Source organism: Selaginella moellendorffii, unplaced genomic scaffold, assembly GCF_000143415.4.
Source record: "Selaginella moellendorffii unplaced genomic scaffold, v1.0 SELMOscaffold_62, whole genome shotgun sequence".
NCBI lineage: Eukaryota > Viridiplantae > Streptophyta > Lycopodiopsida > Selaginellales > Selaginellaceae > Selaginella > Selaginella moellendorffii.
This window is the reverse complement of record NW_003314323.1, coordinates 145407-163886: the sequence shown is the minus strand read 5'-3', so window position 1 is coordinate 163886 and position 18480 is coordinate 145407. Positions and strand designations below refer to the sequence as shown.

Sequence of the window (18480 nt, the reverse complement as noted above, 5' to 3'; positions counted from 1 at the left end):
AGGCAACTGCATGACAATATATTGCTAGTCTAGGTAGTGGGAGTGGAGTTCCTAAGGAGGCAAAGGCTTAGCTATTTAGCTGCTCCAGGTGAAGAGGTCAAAATCTCAAAAGGGTAAAAGTCTAAATGCAATATTTATAGCCAAGTGAAAGGTAGAAAAGCTACTTTGTTATAAATATATTTAAATCTTATTTTTTATTATTTAAAATATTAATAAGTTATATTTTTAAACAATTATCAAGTATGTTCAAGTATATTCTATTTTTAAGAATATAGAAGGACTTAGCATCAGCTTTCAAAAAAGAAACAGAACAATATTAGGAGATTCCCTTTTAAGTTTTTGACTTTAAGGATTGCATAGTCCATTGCTTGTCTTTATAATGAATAAATGCTACTTGCAAACTGATATCGGAATTCAAGGACACACACCTAGAAATTTCACATCAACTAAAAATGCTCTACAGTATATAAAGTGATTACTAATATGATAAAAAACTATGTCCAATTAAAGATTAGAGTATCAATTTTCTGAGAATAGATTTACTCTCAGGTCATGTCTATACTTTTGCCTTTGCAATTGTTTTGAAGTTCCAACAATTACCTTTGACAGATTGCCTTGGATCAATCCACTTGTGTTTCCTTCAGGTTGTCTTGTTATCCTTGGACAAGTTAGTGGCATCCCAATGGAATGTGTGATGTGGATATCAGCACATTCCTTTGATCCAAGGATATATAGAGGAAGTACTTAGGGTTTGATGCGTGTAGGATCTGGTGTGTGTTCTCAACGCCTAGCTGATCAATGCATGAGATGCACCTCTGTGATGATATCCCGGATCCAAACTTGTGTCCTGGACAATTGTACTCGTCCATGATGTACCACTGAGCAACTTGGTTGCTGGCTTCCACCACAGTATCACTCTCCTTGGCCTAAGAGCAATCGAAAACACAAGAAGAAAATGATTGGAGAAGATGTTGTTTGCGTTTGGATCTCTGCGATCTCAGGCCCTGGGACCAGTAAAAATCTCGGGCTCTCGATCTCAGGCTCTTGATCTCGGGCCCTTGAATCTTAGGACCAGTAAAAAAGCTGAACTTTGTGCGTACCTTGTGAAACTCCTCCTGTTTTCTGGCTTTGTTCAGCTGATGCCATGAAGTCTTCCTCTCAGCAGACAAGGATCCAGCCTGTCTTGCAAGTGCTCTCGACAACTAGTCCACAACACAACTCGTCAACTTGCTCCACCACTTCAAGGACATCTTTGCATGGGAGTCCCAGACAACATGATCACGAGATCACACTCAAAGAGGGCGTTCGTGACAAGATCCAAATGCAAATCTAAGGCCGAATTGAAACACCTCCTTTCTGTGGACTTCATCTATCTAGTGGACTACACAGAGTGGCTCTCCTCCAGTCATCAAATCCAATGGTAAGCTTCGTGCCCTCCATCATCGACAACTTGGTTGTTTTACTCTGGCTATGTGGGCTACATTAGCTACTCATTGCTCCAGAGCACAAAGATAAAACCACTTTCCAGACTCCATGTGGAAACTTTTCTTACAATGTTCTCTCTTTTAGACTTTGCAACACCTATGCAACTTTCTGGATTATGAGAGTCACAACCCTTTAATTATCTTTGGTGCCCCTATGAAAGTTAATATTCTATGTTATTAGAATTTTCTTCTAGGGTTTTGGGTTGTTCTAGGTATGGAAGGAATGTGGAAGGAATGGAAGCAAAGATTTTCTTGTGAAAAAAAGCTAGCATTAAAAGAATTAAAGCACAAAACTAAGAGGTATGGGTAGATTACGATATACTGAAGGAATGTGGAAGGAATGGAAAAGGATATACTGAGTCTGTGATGAAGAGAAAACCAAAGGTGAGTTATGGTATCCCCTTAGTACATTTTTTGCATTCTGTTTTTCTAAAGAGCTTTTACATGTTTGCAAGGTCAAGTTTCCAAGTTCGAATGCAAACTAGAAGTTTATTTTATTTTTAATATTATCTATTAATAAAAGTAGGTAGATTTCTGCCCAGTGCTCTGAATGTCAAAGTGAAGAAATTCAACCAAGCGCGGGTAAACGGCGGGAGTAACTATGACTCGTTGGAGTTCAATCCTCGGCACTACAGGAAAGCAAAAACTCAAAACAAGTTACGTATCTTGATTGAAGCACACGGCCAATCTACACCTCAAGAAAATAAATCTCCGAGTTAGAGCTAGCTGGAGAACAAGGACTTGCCTGCGAAAGTATCCAAGTGATTTGATGCGCCAAAACGATGTCATTAGAAGCGCCTTGAGAAGAATGTCTGGTCTGGCTGTGCACATTGGATTCCCTTCATACAAACAGCTTTGAGCAGCTTCTCTTGTTCCATGCCTCAAACTCGCGTGGATCTCCAGCAAAAGTTCTCGCAAAACCAGCTGCTCCGTAGACGAGCCGAGACAATCGATCGCACTGACTGCGATCTCCCTGAGCTCGTCCGTCGTCCACTCCACTTCGCCACAAGCGAAAGTAGCGACCGTAGAGATCACCTCTCTCTCGCGAGGCTTCTCCCATTTCCCAGACACAAGCGCTGTTCTCAGGGCGACCAGCGCCTCGCGCGACGACGCCAGGAACTCGGCCCTGGCATCGTCTCGCTCCTGGCTGCGATCTCCCTGAGTTCGTCTGTTCTCCACTCCATTTCACGATAAGCAGAAGTAGCGAGTGTAGAGATCACCTGTCCCTCGCGAGGCTTCTCAGACACAAGCGCTGCTCTCAGGGCGTGGCGCGATATTAATAATGGACTTTCATTCCATTCCATTGACCAGAGAAACAATTACTTGAACAATCATCTCTGAAGAATCTGCCACGAAAACTTCACATTATACTTTTTTACATAGGAGACCTTGAACCATCTCGTACACAGACTCTACTCTGCTCCTCAACAACCCACCTCACAGTAAATTATGGAACTGCTTGCTAGCAGCAGTGAGCGGTGCGTAATATCGTCTTCTGGAACGAGGCCTACGCGCAGCACGGCCGACGCGTCGACGTGATCGCGGTATTTCGGCTCTTGGAGCTACAAGGCGGACAAGATGACATTATGGAGGCTTGTTCTTGCTCCTGGTAGGGAAATCTCAATGCCGGGAGGCTCTTTCACCGTCACCTCCTCGCTGCACTCCGGGAAGTGATGGCACATCCGCGAAGCTTCTCCCAGGAAACTCTTCCCAGGATGTGGGAGACCTTCCCTTGTGTCGTCCAAGCTAGCAGATCAGGTCGCTGCCGAGCTCAAGGCCGTGAGTTTGGCGCTAGCTTCCAGCTAAGGAACGACATATTGTCCTCCTTGCATCTCCCAGAGAACTCTAGCGGCTTCTTGATCAATACGGAAACCACTGGCGATGGTGCGACGAGGTTAGTTGAGAGCATGGAAAGCTAGAATGTGGCGGCCTGGACGTCGATCACCGCTGCTTACTCTCGCGAAGAATGGAACGCCCGTTGACGTTGAACATCATGCGCACCGCCCACTTTACCCCCTCCCATAATCCCAGAGTTTTGGATTAAAGGAGTTAATTTGCTGAATCTCACTGGAGCTGACGCAGGCTTACTACAACTTTGTTGAGGGCGACCATCCGGGTAATGAAGATGAAGAAGTTCAGAGTGGCTTCCAACATTTCCAGGATCTCAAAGGGGATTGCATGATTTGATGAGGTTTCATCACTTCGAAGAATGGTGCTTGCTACTGGTGTCCGTGTCGAGAAACCCGTGTGGTGCCCGTGTCGTCGGGCCAAGCCTGAGAGCAGCGCTTGTGTAGAAGCTTTGCGAGAGACAGGTGACCTCTACGCGGCATGGAGAAGCTGCTCAAGGTTTGTATAGAGAAGGGCATTCTCTCAGCATTCAAGAACGTAGAGGCCTTGATACCGTGTAGCTCGAGGAGCTCTATTGGTAGCCCCACTCGCTATTGGCATATGCCCAAAATGGGCATCTAATATGCAAAATGCATATTCAAGGAGATGCCCGCGAGGCCCAGGGAAGGTTTAAATGCGTGTAACGAATATGTGATACAATGCTCCAGACAAACGTGGCTATTTGGACCTTGCTCCTTTCTGCATATCCCAGTATGGGCATATGCAAACAAAAACTCCATGTTGGAGAAGAATGTCGTCTCTTGAACGTCGATGCTAGCTGAATTCTCTCAATCCGGCCACACACAAGAAGCCAAGAAGATATTACACGAGATGCCTGTACGGCATACTGACCAGCATTGTTGTCCATGACACTTGTAGGGGTTAGCAAGGTTTTTTGGCATTGTAGATACATCTTCCAATAGCAAATGCTACGGCCGTGGTGACGATGACACCGAGATCCATTCCAGCGGCAGTGATCCTGTCAACGATCGATTGGGCCTCGAGGAGCTCCGATAGAGGAACATCACATGACTTGGGTACTTTCGCAGGCAAGTCCTTTCAGAGATTTCTTTCTTGAGGTGTAGATTGGCTTGGCCAGCACTGCCAAATTGTCATCTTACAGCTTTAGATTCTCACCTTGTTTTGTGTTTTTGCTACTTTTGTTTTCTGTTGCAGAGCATGAACTCCATCAGAGTTGAGGTGGTGTTTCTACTCGATGCCATATGTCACAACATCGCTGGATGCGACGAGTTATGGCTGCTCGTAGTCAAAACTGCTGTTCAGCCCGCTCTTAATTTCGTCACAAATAATTTATTCGAAGCTCGCGGCCTTGGAAACTTGATGCGATCCCCTCTAGAAACAAAGGATGCAAAAATGTACTAAAGGCATACCATTACTCACCTTTGATTTTCTCTCCTCATCACAGGCTTAGTATATCGTGATCTACGCTTCCATTCCTTCCACATTCCTTCAGTGCTGTTAAAACATTTGGATGCCTAGAAGAAAATTCTAATAACATAAAATATTAACTTTCATGGAGGCACCAAAGATGGTGCAAACAGAAAAGCAGACATCACAACTGAAGGGTTCTGAGTTGGAATGTTAGTCCAGGTCTTACTCTCATAATCCAAAAAAAACACCTTACTCTTATCCGGAATCATGAAGGTGAAACAGGCCGGAGGGATAAGATGGTATTCCTCGTTGTAAGGAAAGCTTGCCTCCTTAACAAATCTCTTGGATGCACAGTCCAACCTTATTAGCATCATCTTCACAACCCCACGAACTGCTCCTATAGCCACAATGAAGAACTGGGGTGCTGTTGTTACCACCCAATTGGCCCAACCAGCTCCCATAGGTCGATTGGATGATGACCACTCGATGGACCATCTCATTTCTTCCATGTTGAAGCTCAATATCCCCTGAGTCGAATTAAAATGAGCTTTGCTGTTGGCCATTCCCACTCCATATGTGAGATGAGACCAGCCAGGAAGGTAATCCACTTGGTCCCACACTCCTGATCTTGAGTCATATACATGCAATCGCTCTTCTGCTATACAGATCCAGTACCGCTGCATGGACGGTTCCAATACCAGCGCAGAACAAAGACGCAGGAGTATATATACGACTGCCCTTGAAACCTCTTTCAGAGGCGGTGGGGGAAGCACCTTGAGAGCTCTAGTAAGCGGATTGAGAACAACATAATCATCCAAGCAGCAATCCACCACAAGTTTTGAAAACCCTGATGTGACTGTAGACATCCTGATGGACCCAATCCTTTGGTGCTTCAGATCCAGCAACAAACGGGTTGCAGCTGTAGATATCCTCACCATTTCTAGTTATACCCAAGACACAAGGAGGAAGTAGGTGTTTACTTTTAGAGTGGTATGCTGAATAAAACTTTGCAAATCCTAGTGAATCTACAAGATCCCTCCATTGTCTGCACACAGCTCTAATGCGGCAGTGCAAAGCAACTGGAGGCAAGCGCTTCAATACCTCCTGCTCAATTATGTGCACCAAGATGCCTAGTACAAAAGGGGCTTCTTTTATGAAAGCCACAAAAAGTTTTTTCCATTCAAGTTCCTCAAGTTCCCATAGGCATCAGATTTATGGTGTACTCCTTCACTGGATTGGAAGCTTCATGCCTTCGACGTGCTTCGATGGTGCGAATCCGGATCTGGACTCATGCTTGTAAGTCCCTGTATTTTTCGCTGTTGTCATTTTGGTGCGTGTGAGCAGCAATATGAATGGTTAGTGGGGAGCCAGTACAAGTCTTTAGAATTTGTTAATTCGCAAATCTCCTCGATATGAACTGGATGCGTGGGGTCTAGGTGAGTGTTTCGATTACAATTGTTTTCTAGAATGGTCGCTGTAGGATGCTTGACGTACGAGCTATTCTCGATGTCAAAAACAGGGGAGTCACGAAACACAGCACCAATTCCCAAGGTTTGTGTGCCGGAGTGATAGTGGTATTAACATAAATTTGCAGAACTTGTTGCCCGATTATCAAAGGTTGCTTTCAGCCCTCACGATGCTTCAAAGTTGATAGAAAACAGCGGTAATATTATCGAGCACTATTTTCTATTTACTCGGTTTGATGCGCAGATTTCTTTCAAAATAAACTTCTGGAAACAGTCCAGTTTATGGCCTCAAGGATACAGCTTCCTTGAAAAAGGTACAGCATTTCCCTGATAGTACCGGACTCAGTTTTTCGCGCAGATTCTTCCAATGGTGGCTTCAGTTCTGGAGTTTGGGTCCGCAGCAGCCGTTACCTCCATTTTTTAAATGGGGGCTTGGCTGTCACAATAGCCTACTGCATTTTTCTTTTATTAAGTTTTTGATTGGCAACGCTGCACCGTTGTTCTGCATTTTATCCTTATTTGTAAGGTGACTGACCTTTTTTTCACAATTTATTGTTCTTTGCGTCGACTGACCGTACTATTCGAGCAAGTTTATTTGAGCAAGTGATCAGTATGGAAATACTTTTCCATGAGCAAGTTGAGTTGTGCATTCACTCGAATTTAGAAACTAAAAATGCCTGCACGGGTTTTTTTCGCAGCCACTGGTTTTTCGGACACTTGTGCGTTGCTACGGGAACTAACGTTGAAGTCCTCATTCTTGCAACAAAGGTATTTCCATTGCCTGAAAGCAGTTAACCATTATGGGATCTCTGTTGAAACACTTATCGAGAGAGAGATCGGACTTGAGCGCCAGGCGAATTTCACGACCCTCTCGTTGAGAACCGGGAGAGCTCCTGGCAGTCCCACCGGGCATACATTGGAATTGGGCTGCGCGCCATACTGCGAGAAGCATCCACCGAAGGCCTGGTGGCCGTGGCGAGATCACAGCCTTGAAATCTTGCAATGCCGAGGGGATTTTGCCACTGCTGCTTGCCTGTTTGGTCGCCACGGACGATGAGTATCGGATTTGGAGAGTAGACCTCGGCATTCTTGATGGATTCCCAGGTCGCTCCTGTTCTAGGACAGGCAAAAATTTGAAATAGATCCGACGGTGCAGATAAAATTCCGGGCGGGAACAAAACGAAGATAACCTCATCAAAGAAACCTCCGGGGAAACACGAGCTTGAAGATGTAAGTGACGAGCTTTACTGGCGGTCGGATAGAGCTCCCCTTGAAAAACGCTGGATCCACTGCCGTGGAGGACTGGAGGAAGAGGAAATTCTCTCGACCAGCTCGTTCTACCTGTGAGAGCCAAAGAACAAACTTAAGATCACTCGAAAATCGTGAACAATCAATACCTGGCACTGGCAAAATTCGATGTTGGTCATAGTGAGAAGCAGCACAAGTCCACTGTGGAGTAAGTTGAGCTTGCGGTGCGTCACTGCCAAGAAGTGGAAAATCTCCTGGAAGAACGCCTTGTGTTGATCTGGATCGCTGATGCTCCTGAGTGGAAAGTTCAAGACGATGCACTTGACTTTCGTCCAGTCTGGGAGCTCTCTCGCTTCTTCCGCGGAGGAAGTAACCAAAGACGATGCGTTGAGCCCCCAAAGGATCTGGATTCTCGAAGGCAAGTCCAGGATCACGGTAGAGAGAGATGAATCATACTTCTCTGCTACTAGCTGAGAACCTTCGTTGCAAGCTACCGCGATGGATGCAGTAGCAAGATCTTGCAGCTGATGGATATAAGACAGTGCCTGCCTTCCAAAAACTAGCATGGTGCCCTCCAAGTTTCGAGTGGAAGAACACAGCACCGTAGGAAACTGAGCTACGTCTTCGTCAAGCTCAAGACGATTGTCCCAGCGTGGAACATCCGAGTCGTGCTTATATCGACAATGAGCACCATAGCGACATCCCTGCCATACAATCGCTTGAGAATAATGCGAGTTAAAAAGCTGACACTTACATCCCCGGACAAGAAAAACTTGCATACTGGCGTGGAAGAGACGGAGTGTGAGAACTCACAGCCGTTTCCTTTAGCGCAAGAGCCTCTACGGAAGTACACGCACTGCACTTTCCCGTCCTCTTCTTTAGGAAAATGGATTGACTCGTAATTACTCTGCGGTTCTAAGTATCTTGCTTGAGTCTGAAACAGTGGATCGTAAGTGTTGGAAAACCAAAGCACGGGTTCAAACAAGTTACCTCCACAATGATCTTCAGCAAATCTGACTGGTTATTCTCGTTGTGGAAGCTCCCATTTGAAACATACGGAAGTCCCAGGCACGACTCGTCGTCTTGGCTATGAAAGCAGAGGTGCTGGAAGGAGAAAGCCGTATAATAAGATGGAGGTCCTGTTAGAAGCTTTATTGACTGTGGTCTCCACCGATGCATAACTTCTAGCACGCAACTAGCTGCCTCAAAAACAAAGCAAACATCAAGTTTGGTTCTAAAACTTGAAAGACTTACAGAGCTCAGCGACAGCGTTGAGTGAAAACAAAGAAAGGTGATGCTGTTTGCAGAATTCCTTCTCCGACTCCTCTCCATGAACGGTGACGATCGTTGAGGATAAAAATTCGTGCGATAGCTTTTGCCATCGATAGTTGTCCTGTGTGAAAAACATCAAGGAGAGGCAAGGAAAAGAAACAAACGAAGTCGTACCTTCAAGACGCACTGCCAGAATTCAAACGCGCAGAGGTTGCCAAGAAGAGCAGCTTGACGAGATTGCCTGACACCATTTTGTGATTCCTGGAAGTACTGAAAAGAATAGTGTGCTCCGAAAGGTAGGATAATCGGACTCGGCGTAGTGTCTAGCACAGAAGCTATGACAGCACACTCATTCAGGTACCCGCGTTCGCAGCCCTCCATGACAAGCATAGAAGCCTCCAAAGATAGTGGAAGAGACGCAAGTATTCGTCCGTATGGAGTCGGCAACTTCTTCCCTCTAGCATCGGGCTGTAGAGCGTTCAGTGCTTCAAGTGACTCCAAAGCATCATAAACAGTGTCTGGATGTGGTGGATTCAGGCATTTATCGAAGAATGCTGGAAAAACAAAACATAAAATTTCCGATTCAGAAAACGACGAGCAAACTTGAGACGTACCCAACGCATCATTCAAAGCTCGTGCTTCAGCACAAAACAGTGACAGTACTTGCTTTCGTAAAGACAAGAGCTGCATTGCGGGAACCTCAAACTTGTTGAATGTCGCGTACATTGTTCGCGGCACCATGCGAAAGACAGTCCCATCGCAGGTACGCCCTGTGCGTCCCTTACGTTGTTCAGCCTACAGTTGAAAGGAGAAAGATACGGTGTCTGGCTGGAGGACAAAGACAACTTCTCACCTGTGAGTTCGACTCCCAGACAATCCGGGGAGCGTCTCTCTTCATTTTCGAGTTCCAAAACACTTCTAGGCAGCGGCATGAGTCGATGACGAACGATGCTCCCGGGATTGTAATTGAAGACTCGGCGACATCAGTCGCAAGAATCACCTGAAAGAAAAGAAGGATTCAGAAGAAACAAGACGGAGAATTGAGGAAAGAAAAGACCTTCCTCACTGAATGGTACGCCTCCATTGCTTCCAAAGATTGGTCGATGTCAATGCTACTGTGGAGCACAAATATCTCCACATCCAGTGCCCGTTGCGTGAGGGGAGACCACTGCTCTTCCAAGGCACGATAAGTTGGCAGGAAGACCAGAATTCCCTTCTTGCGATCAGGCTCATCTTTGTGGATGTGAGCGATAAGATCGAAAATCAGGTGCTGTATCTCCATCCCAATATCAGTCCCGGTCTTACAGGGAGAGGGGTTTTGCTCCAACGAGTTCATTACAGACAAGTGCTCTTCCTTGTTTCCAAGTTGTTGTACGACCTGACAGAGGATTGTTAACAGAAAGATAAAAATAAACGCGAATGAAATAAAATATACAGAACCTGGTCGAGATACTTCACGCTGCACTGGAACAGATGTTGCTGGATCTTCGAGGCCAAGTTCGAGACAGCCAGCTTCTCAACTGTTTCGCCAAGCTCGGCAAAATAGTTTTCATAGCGTTTAAAGTCAGCGGTGGCAGACATGAGCACCAGACTATGGCAGCAGCAATCACATTAGCAAGAGAAATCCAGAAACAATAGAGACGAAAAGAAGCCCACCGTGTGTTCTTGTTCCGAAAGAGCAAGATCTTGACGCAACAAAGAACCATATCTGACTCCACAGACCTCTCGTGGATTTCATCCAGTATGACCACCTTGTAGTGAGAAAGAGCAGCCACGCATTTCGATTTGATCTCCTCTAGAAGAACACCGGCAGTCTGGAAGACGATTTTGGAGCTGGAAAAATGCCGTGACATCTATGATCAAAAGAAAGAACCACAGAACTCCAAGAACTCGGGGAGCTAAAAGGAAAAAGCTCCCAAGAACTAAACATCAAGGAAAGACTAGAACTTTCAGAACGATCGAGCATTTACCTGGAACTTGTCCTATTCATCTGACCAATGTGAAATCCAACTTCTTGTCCAAGCTCGCAGCCTCGCTCCTCGGCCACCATTTTGGACACGGCGACCACGGCAAGCCTTCTCGGCTGCGTGCACAGAATGGGGGCGAACCCTTCCTCGAGCAGCATTTGCGGGACTTGCGAGCTCTTTCCTAGACCCACATTCCCTTGCTAAGCTCCGAAAGAGGGGTAATCCGAGCAAAGGAGAGGCAAACCTGAGCCAGTCTCGGCGAGGATGATCGTGACCCGGTTCATCTCCACCTTCTGGACGATCGTCGCCTTGAGGCGCCGCACGGGCAGCCGCCTGGATCGCAACCCCTCCCCATCGTCCGCCATGCAGCGGGCGCGCAAGAAATCTTGCTCCACAATCAAATTCCTCGTGTTTAGGGTGAAAAAAATGAAAGTGGATATTCCCGACACTAACTTAGGGCTTCGGTCATTTTCCAGGTTAATTGGTTTAAAAGCCAACCTAAAGGTGAAATGACGGCACCAGGAATATTGTGGTGCTGCTAATATTCGATTTATCTTAACACCGACTAAAATTTTTTCATGAAAGTGAATATTCCCAGTCAGGGCTAATTGGTTTAAAAGGAAACCTAAAGGTGAAATGACATAGCTAATAGTCTGTCTTAACATCGACTAAAACTTTTTCGTGTATCTCCAATTGCTTGTGGGCAATTTCGCAGTCAGTACATTGGCACGGAAGCTTGTCCTCCCACTATCAATTCAGTTCTCACATCCTGTTTTGCTTCGACCTCCACCTTTGTTTCTGGGGCTGGCCTATTGTAATTTTGAGTGATCCGCTTGATCCACGGATGTTCCAAGATCTGGGCTGCCGTCAATCGCTTTTTCTTGTCCAGATTTAGCATCCCCAGCATCAAATCCTTGGCTAACACCGGAACCCTTGACCAGTCGAAGAGAATAAGGGGCAAATCTTCATACCGCTCCAACTCGCTGAGAACCTGAGGTGTTTGAAGCTCCTCATATGCAATCTTTCCTGTGAGCATCTCGTACAAAGTCACGCCCAGCGCCCAAATATCACAAGATTCTTTGAACCTTTCCCCAGGGGGCATGTACCGCGCAGTTCCACCGCGCATCAACGCCCCCTTTTCCTGCCCCTTCTGCCAAGAGAGGCCAAAATCCGCCACTTTTACCTCGCTGTCATAGCTTATTAGAACGTTTCCCGGTTTTATATCATTGTGAGCCATCCCTAGGGCATGCATCCGCTGCAACGTCCCCGCCACCTTCGCCACCACAAGTGCCGCCTCGTCCTCTCCCAAGGGAAGCCTTGAGAGGAGTGTTCCTTCGCACAGCTCCATTATGATGTGGCAGAAACCCAAGTCACGCACAATGCCGACAAGACGAACCACGCCTGGGTCGTGCCTCAGTTGGGCCATGATCTTGAGCTCTTGCAGTATGAGTTTATCGTCGCCCATCATGCTGTTCGTTTTGCACGCAAAGTGTTTCCCATCTCTCAAACGGATCACCTCAAACACCCTCGAGAATCCACCCATTCCTATAGTCTTTGTTACCTGGTACTTGTCTAGCAGATTGGGGAACAATATCTCCATCGTCTTTGCGTTCATCTCCATCTCCCTTTTCTCTGTTGCAAGAAAATGCCAAACCCTAGAGGATACCCTTCCGCTTTTAACTTTAAAGGCCACATAAGTCACCTTTTTTTCCGAGCTTGTTCATTGCGAAAACTGGTTTAGGGCTTTACAATTTCTGCTCTTTCCAGTGTTGCGCTGGAATCCACCATTATCGCGCTCTTTATTTCCTCCGACTTCCATTCCAGTGATTTTCTTGCTTGCCTTACCCTAAAAAATTCCATACAACTAAAGAGGTGGAGTTCATTGTGAGAGCGAACGTGGCTGTGCCATTTTAGACGATGTTCCGTGCATTGGTATGCTTTTTGTTTTTTTTTTTTATGCTCTAACAGGCACATGCATAAGCTTGAGCTTGGCTGAGCTTGAACGGCTTGCAAAGCTTTGTACCACGGTTTCAAAGACGGCCAGCCACGACATTCCTTGTCGTAAGCTCTTTTTTCTCTTGTTCTCCACAGTTTTTCAAAGGTAGTTTCTAAAAGAGGAGCCTTTGGGGAATCAAAGTATTCGTAACTGGAGGTATGGGAGGAGTTCATCGACAGAGCGTCAAGTAAGCCCAATGTTGTGTCTTTAACTTTGTTTCTATTAAGCTATGGACGTGTCCTCAGACTTGACAGAACTGGGTAAAACTCCTGTTGCGGTGGTTTGTGCAGGGGTAAAATCAACCCCTGACATTCCACGAACACTTGAATACCTGGTAAGACCATCGTATAGCGCACGGGTGTTTTACTATGAAACAATTTGCAGGAAACTCAAGGAGTGACGGTTGTTAGCTACTCAACTGATGAATTTCCAGCATTTTTTACTCCTAACAGTGGCTGCAAAGCACCTTGCCGAGCAGACAGCGTGGAGGAATGCGCAGACATCATAGGTAAGCTCTAGCCATCGTGGTTATCGATTCTAACTTGACACTGCAGAGGCAAACACGAAGTTTGGATTGGGTTCAGGCATTTTGATCGGGTACCCGCAGAGCATGCAGCGGCAGCTAAGAACGTGGAATCGGCCACACAATCGGCATTGCATGAAGCAGAGTACGTCTCAGTGACTTCGCTCTTGGTATTCCTACGTGTTTTTTTTTTATAGGAGCAGAGGTATTGCTGGTAATTCTGTGACGCCATTCTTGCTCAAGCGCGTCAACGAGCTCACTGGAGGCGATTCATTGGCTGCAAGTATCCTTTTGTTTGGTAGTCCTCTTTTGGTAGTTTTTCTTTGCTACAATTGACAGATATCCAGCTCGTGAAGAATAATGCACTCGTTGGTGCGAAGATTGCAACTGCTCTGACAACAGCTTTTCTAAATCGTCATGACACTCGGCCCCGATTGGTAGAAATGTTGTCCACAAAACGCGTACGTGACAACACTGTTTCTTTTTCCCATCTGTTGGGTTCACCACTCCTTGCCTGTTTTTTTCTTTTTCTTTTCCTGTGCTTTCAACAGATTATACTTCCCGCGGCATGTCGCTAGTGGCAACGGACAAAACACCACAGCTGTTAATGCCAGACACGGAAAAACTAATTTACTTGAAAGTGAGGTACTTACGAGGTAGAAACGATCAACATCAACACGTTTATTGGTTTTGAATTTCGTCTTGCTTTGCTGTATTGGATCACAGATGGGCAACGAGCTCAGTTTTTCTCACGAGAAACTTCTTGCCACACAGCCAATCCTCTCTTGCCATTCGAGCCTCGCTCGCGCAGAAGCTTCCTCCTATGGCGACCTTACTCTCTCTTGAGCTGGATCTTAGTAAGCCTCCAAGGCTGCAACTCATGCTTCTTCCTATCACGCGTTTATTCCGCGGCAATGGCAACATCTATAAATCTCCATCACCACTCCAGTGGCAACCATTGCAAACTCCAGTATTCGAAGTTTCATCCCAAGCCTTCGATCATACAAGTCTTCTGTTCCTACCAGGAGTTTCGATCGAGCAATGGGTGCTCTCAAAGTCATTGCATTGCTGTTGTTGGTCGAGCTTGCGCTCTCTGCTCGTCTCCCACCAAAGTCAGATGTTTCTTTCTCTGAGAACTACTATGTCCGATGGGCTAATGATCATACGCGAGTGCTCAACGGTGGCAGCGAAATGCAGCTTGTTCTCGACAAGGCTTCAGGTAACAATCCCTGTCCCAAGCTTCTGTTTTGCTGATCAAGTCCTGTTGCATGATAGGTGCTGGATTTGGGTCCCGCAGCAAATACTTGTTCGGTCATATCAGCATGAAGATCAAGCTGGTTCCCAAAGACTCTGCTGGAACTGTGACGGCATTCTACATGTCCTCGGAGACCGACAAGCACGATGAGATCGACTTTGAGTTCTTGGGGAACGTTTCCGGGCAGCCATACATCGTCCAGACCAACGTTTTCGCCAATGGCGTTGGAAACCGGGAGCAGCGACACTACCTCTGGTTCGACCCCACTCAGGACTTCCACAGCTACTCCGTCCTCTGGAACAAGCAGCAGATCATGTAAGTTTTTTGCTAACACTTTTCGATAATCGCTCAAACTGTGGTTTTGGTCCCCCAGATTCTATGTGGACGATGTCCCTCTGCGTGTCCACAAGAACAACGAAGCCATCGGGATCCCATTCCCAAAGAGCCAGCCAATGGGGATCTACTCGAGCCTGTGGAACGGAGACGACTGGGCTACTCGCGGCGGCCTGGAGAAGATCAACTGGGATCACGCTCCATTCGTCGCGGCGTACAAGGGATTCAGCGTGGATGCTTGCGCAGGGGGTGTGGAGTCGTGCAGTGCTCCCAAGGGCAACTGGTGGGAGCAAGAGGCATTCCAGAGCACCGACGAGGAGACCAAGAGCAAGCTCAAGTGGGTCAAGGACAACTACATGATCTACGACTACTGCACCGACAGCAAGAGGTTTCCGACGACTCCCGCGGACTGTGGCCAGTTTTGAGAGCTTCCATGTACTTACATTCTTTTGTACAGCACTATTCTTTTGTAATAGAAAATGTTCTTTTATTTTTTCATTTGGGTTCTTCCACACATTAGTTTAGACAGCCAAGGACGACCATCCAGGTAATGAAGAACATCAGAGCTTGTTCAGATTGTCACATGGCTTCCAACATTTCCAGGATCTCAAAGAGGAAGATTATTTTGCATGATTTGACGGAGTTTCATCACTTCGAGAATGGTGCTTGCTACTAGTAAATTTAGAGGCATCTTATTTCGCTACCAAGTAATTCTCCAAAATTTAGGATCGTTTGGTAGATTCTAGACCATGGACAAAGATGGTTTCATCAGACATTATTGACGTCAAAGCAAGCGTGATGCCCAACATCGAGAAAAAGAATCTTTTACGAACCATGCAAAGAAACAAGAAGTCGGGGATTAAGGCAACATGCATTGGGTGGGAGGAACGCTGAGCCTAGCGACCAGAACTATAAGAACAATCGTCCACAGGTGGCCAAGTGGGCGATGTGAAATCGCAGGGAAAAGTCAGCCTTTGAATTATAGTAGTAAGCAAAATCTGAGTTTGGTTGGTATTTTTTACAGGGTTTTAGTTCTGCGTGGTTTTTTTTTATGCCTATGCACCCTGTATCATCACCTTGTAGCCGCACTTCTACTGATAAGACAAATTTACTTGGGAGACTTCGGTGATAAACGATGTGAGAGCGACAAAACACCCCCCTGTTTTTTACTGTGAGCCTTTCAAGGACTTGGTTGTGGATTACTGATCTCAGAATCTTGAGGACACTGATATGGTAATATTCATATCAGCGGGGTTTGACTTGTACATCGATCCCTGCTGCTCTTGGAACGCGAAGTGCTGCCTTAGCATGTGTTTTAGCACAGTCTTTTACAGTTGGTTGGATAATAATTGTTTGCAGGGTCTAGGGCAGGGCAGATTCAGGGACCACAGCAAGTACTTCATTGCAGTCATCCTCGATAAAGTTGCTCATGAAAAATGAAACTTCATAAAAACAAAAAAAAAGGTTGGAAGAATTAAAAATGCAGCAACCCGACTTGATAACTTTGATAAAGGCGAGAGCATCAGATATTTTTATAAGCATCGTTGACTAAATAGTCAACGGCAGTTTGTCTAGCTATTCCGCGCAGTGAACAAATTCTTGGAGAACTAAACTATCCAAGGATGTGTATGAGCGGATTCTAGATTGTTTTGATGAGTTTGATTATTATAAAGGTCCATCACAAGGTCCTGAGTGAGACGGTGCCAAGCGCTGGTCGCCCTGAGAGCAGCGCTTGTGTAGAAGCCTTGCAAGAGACAGGTGTCTACGCTCGCTACTTTTGCTTGTGGCGAAGTGGAGTGGACGACGGACGAACTCAGGGAGATCGCAGTCAGTTGTCTCGGCTCGTCATGCAAGGAGATCCACGTGAGTTTGAGGCATGGAACAAGAGAACTGCTCAAAATTTTGTATGAAGAAGGGGATTCTCTCAAGACGCTTCTAATGACATCGTTTTGGCGCATCACACTTTCGCAGGCAAGACCTTGTTCCTACAGGTTTAGATCATCACTAATCGCCTCCAATCAAGGTACGTTCTCTTTAACAGTTTTTTCTCAGCTTGTTTTGTGTTTTTGCTACTTTTTTTCTGTAGCGCCAAGGATTGCAGGGCATGAACTCCATCATAGTTGAGGTGGTACAATCGATGCCATATGTCACAACATTGCTGGATGTGACGAGTTATGGCCGCTCGTAGTCAAAACTGCTGTTCAGCCCGCTCTTAATTTGGTCAACAAATAATTTATTCGAAGCTCGCGGCCTTCTCTAGAAACAAGAATGCAAAAATGTACTAAAGGGATACCATTACTCACCTTTGATTTTCTCTCCTCGTCACAGGCTTAGTATATCGTGATCTACTCTTCCATTCCTGTTAAAACAACTTTCATGGAGGCACCAAAGATGGCAAACAGAAAAGCAGACATCACAACTGAAGGGTTCCGAGTTGGAAAGTTACTCCAGGTCTTACCCTGATAATCCAGAAAAAACACCTATTCTTATCCGGAATCATGAAGGTGCCCTTGTAGAAACAAGAAAGTGTTCCTGGTTGTAAGGAAAGCTTGCCTCCTTAACAAATCTCTTTGATGCACAGTCCAACCTTATTAGCATCATCTTCACAACCCCACGATCTGCTACTATAGCCACAATGAAAAACTGGGGTGCTGTTGTTACCACCCAATTGGCCAAACCAGCTCCCATATGTGGATTGGATGATGACCACTCGATGGACCATCTCATTTCTTCCATGTTGAAGCTCAAAACCAAGCTTTGCTGTATGAGATGAGCCAGGTAATCCACTTGGTCCCACACTCCTGATCTTGAGTCATATACATGCAATCGCTCTTCTGCTATACAGATCCAGTACCGCTGCATGGACGGTTCCAATACCAGGGCAGAATGAAGACGCAGGAGTATATGCTTGAAACCTCTTTTGAAAACCCAGATGTGACTGTAGACATCCTGACGGACCCAATCCTTGTGTGCTTCAGATCCAGCAACAAACGGGTTGCAGCTGTAGATTTCCTCACCATTTCTAGTTATACCCAAGACACGAGGAGGGAGTAGATGCTTGCTTTTAGAGTGGTATGCTGAATAAAATTTCACAAATCCTAGTGAATCTACAAGATCTTTCCATTGTTTGCACACAGTTCTAATGCGGTAGTTCAAAACAACTGTAGGCAAGCACTTAAACACCTCCTGCTCATGCCTTCGACGATTGATTGGAAGCTTCATGCCTTCCACGTGCTTGCTGAGTTTCTATGGTGCTAGATGTATAAAATTTTATATGGCATGATTCTATGGAAAGTTGATGGCACCTTAGTGGGGAGCCAGTACAAGTCTTTAGAATTTGTTAATTCGCAAATCTCCTCGATATGAACTGGATGCGTGGGGTCTAGGTGAGTGTTTTGATTACAATTGTTTTCTAGAAGGGTCCCTATAGGATGCTTGACATACGAGCTATTCTTGATGTCAAAAACAGAGGAGTTACGAAACACAGCACCAATTCCCAAGGTTTGTGTGCTGGAGTGATAGTGGTATTAACATCACTTTGCAGAACTTGTTGCTCGATTATCAAAGGTTGTTCTCAGCCCCACGACGCTTCAAAGTTGATAGAAAACAGTGGTAATATTATCGAGCACTATTTTCTATTTACTCAGTTGGATGCGC

At 45.8% G+C, this 18480-nt stretch overlaps 3 protein-coding genes and 1 pseudogene across 3 annotated transcripts; 2 read left to right on the top strand and 2 right to left on the bottom strand.

Moving 5' to 3' along the window:
* Window positions 1–7231: 7231 nt before the first annotated feature.
* LOC9644069 (DExH-box ATP-dependent RNA helicase DExH8) lies at window positions 7232–11113 on the bottom strand. Its single transcript, XM_024689447.1, has 13 exons — window positions 10961–11113; window positions 10720–10897; window positions 10406–10582; window positions 10190–10340; window positions 9807–10127; window positions 9603–9749; window positions 9364–9544; window positions 8924–9303; window positions 8732–8870; window positions 8468–8676; window positions 8232–8411; window positions 7627–8181; window positions 7232–7570 (listed from the first exon to the last, which is right to left on the bottom strand). Exons 1-13 carry the CDS (start codon window positions 11079–11081, stop codon window positions 7424–7426), a joined length of 2886 nt encoding a protein of 961 aa, XP_024545215.1. The 5' UTR covers window positions 11082–11113; the 3' UTR covers window positions 7232–7423.
* Window positions 11114–11431: 318 nt separating this feature from the next.
* Window positions 11432–12337, bottom strand: LOC9644394 (calcium-dependent protein kinase 20). The gene has a single exon (XM_002984307.2). It carries the CDS (start codon window positions 12335–12337, stop codon window positions 11432–11434), a length of 906 nt encoding a protein of 301 aa, XP_002984353.2.
* Window positions 12338–12633: 296 nt separating this feature from the next.
* On the top strand, window positions 12634–14081 carry LOC112351476 (annotated as a pseudogene).
* On the top strand, window positions 13869–15321 carry LOC9644068 (probable xyloglucan endotransglucosylase/hydrolase protein 5). The gene is made up of 4 exons (XM_002984424.2): window positions 13869–13891; window positions 13962–14454; window positions 14511–14805; window positions 14864–15321. Exons 2-4 carry the CDS (start codon window positions 14277–14279, stop codon window positions 15246–15248), a joined length of 858 nt encoding a protein of 285 aa, XP_002984470.1. The 5' UTR covers window positions 13869–13891; window positions 13962–14276; the 3' UTR covers window positions 15249–15321.
* The last annotated feature ends 3159 nt before the right edge of the window (window positions 15322–18480 follow it).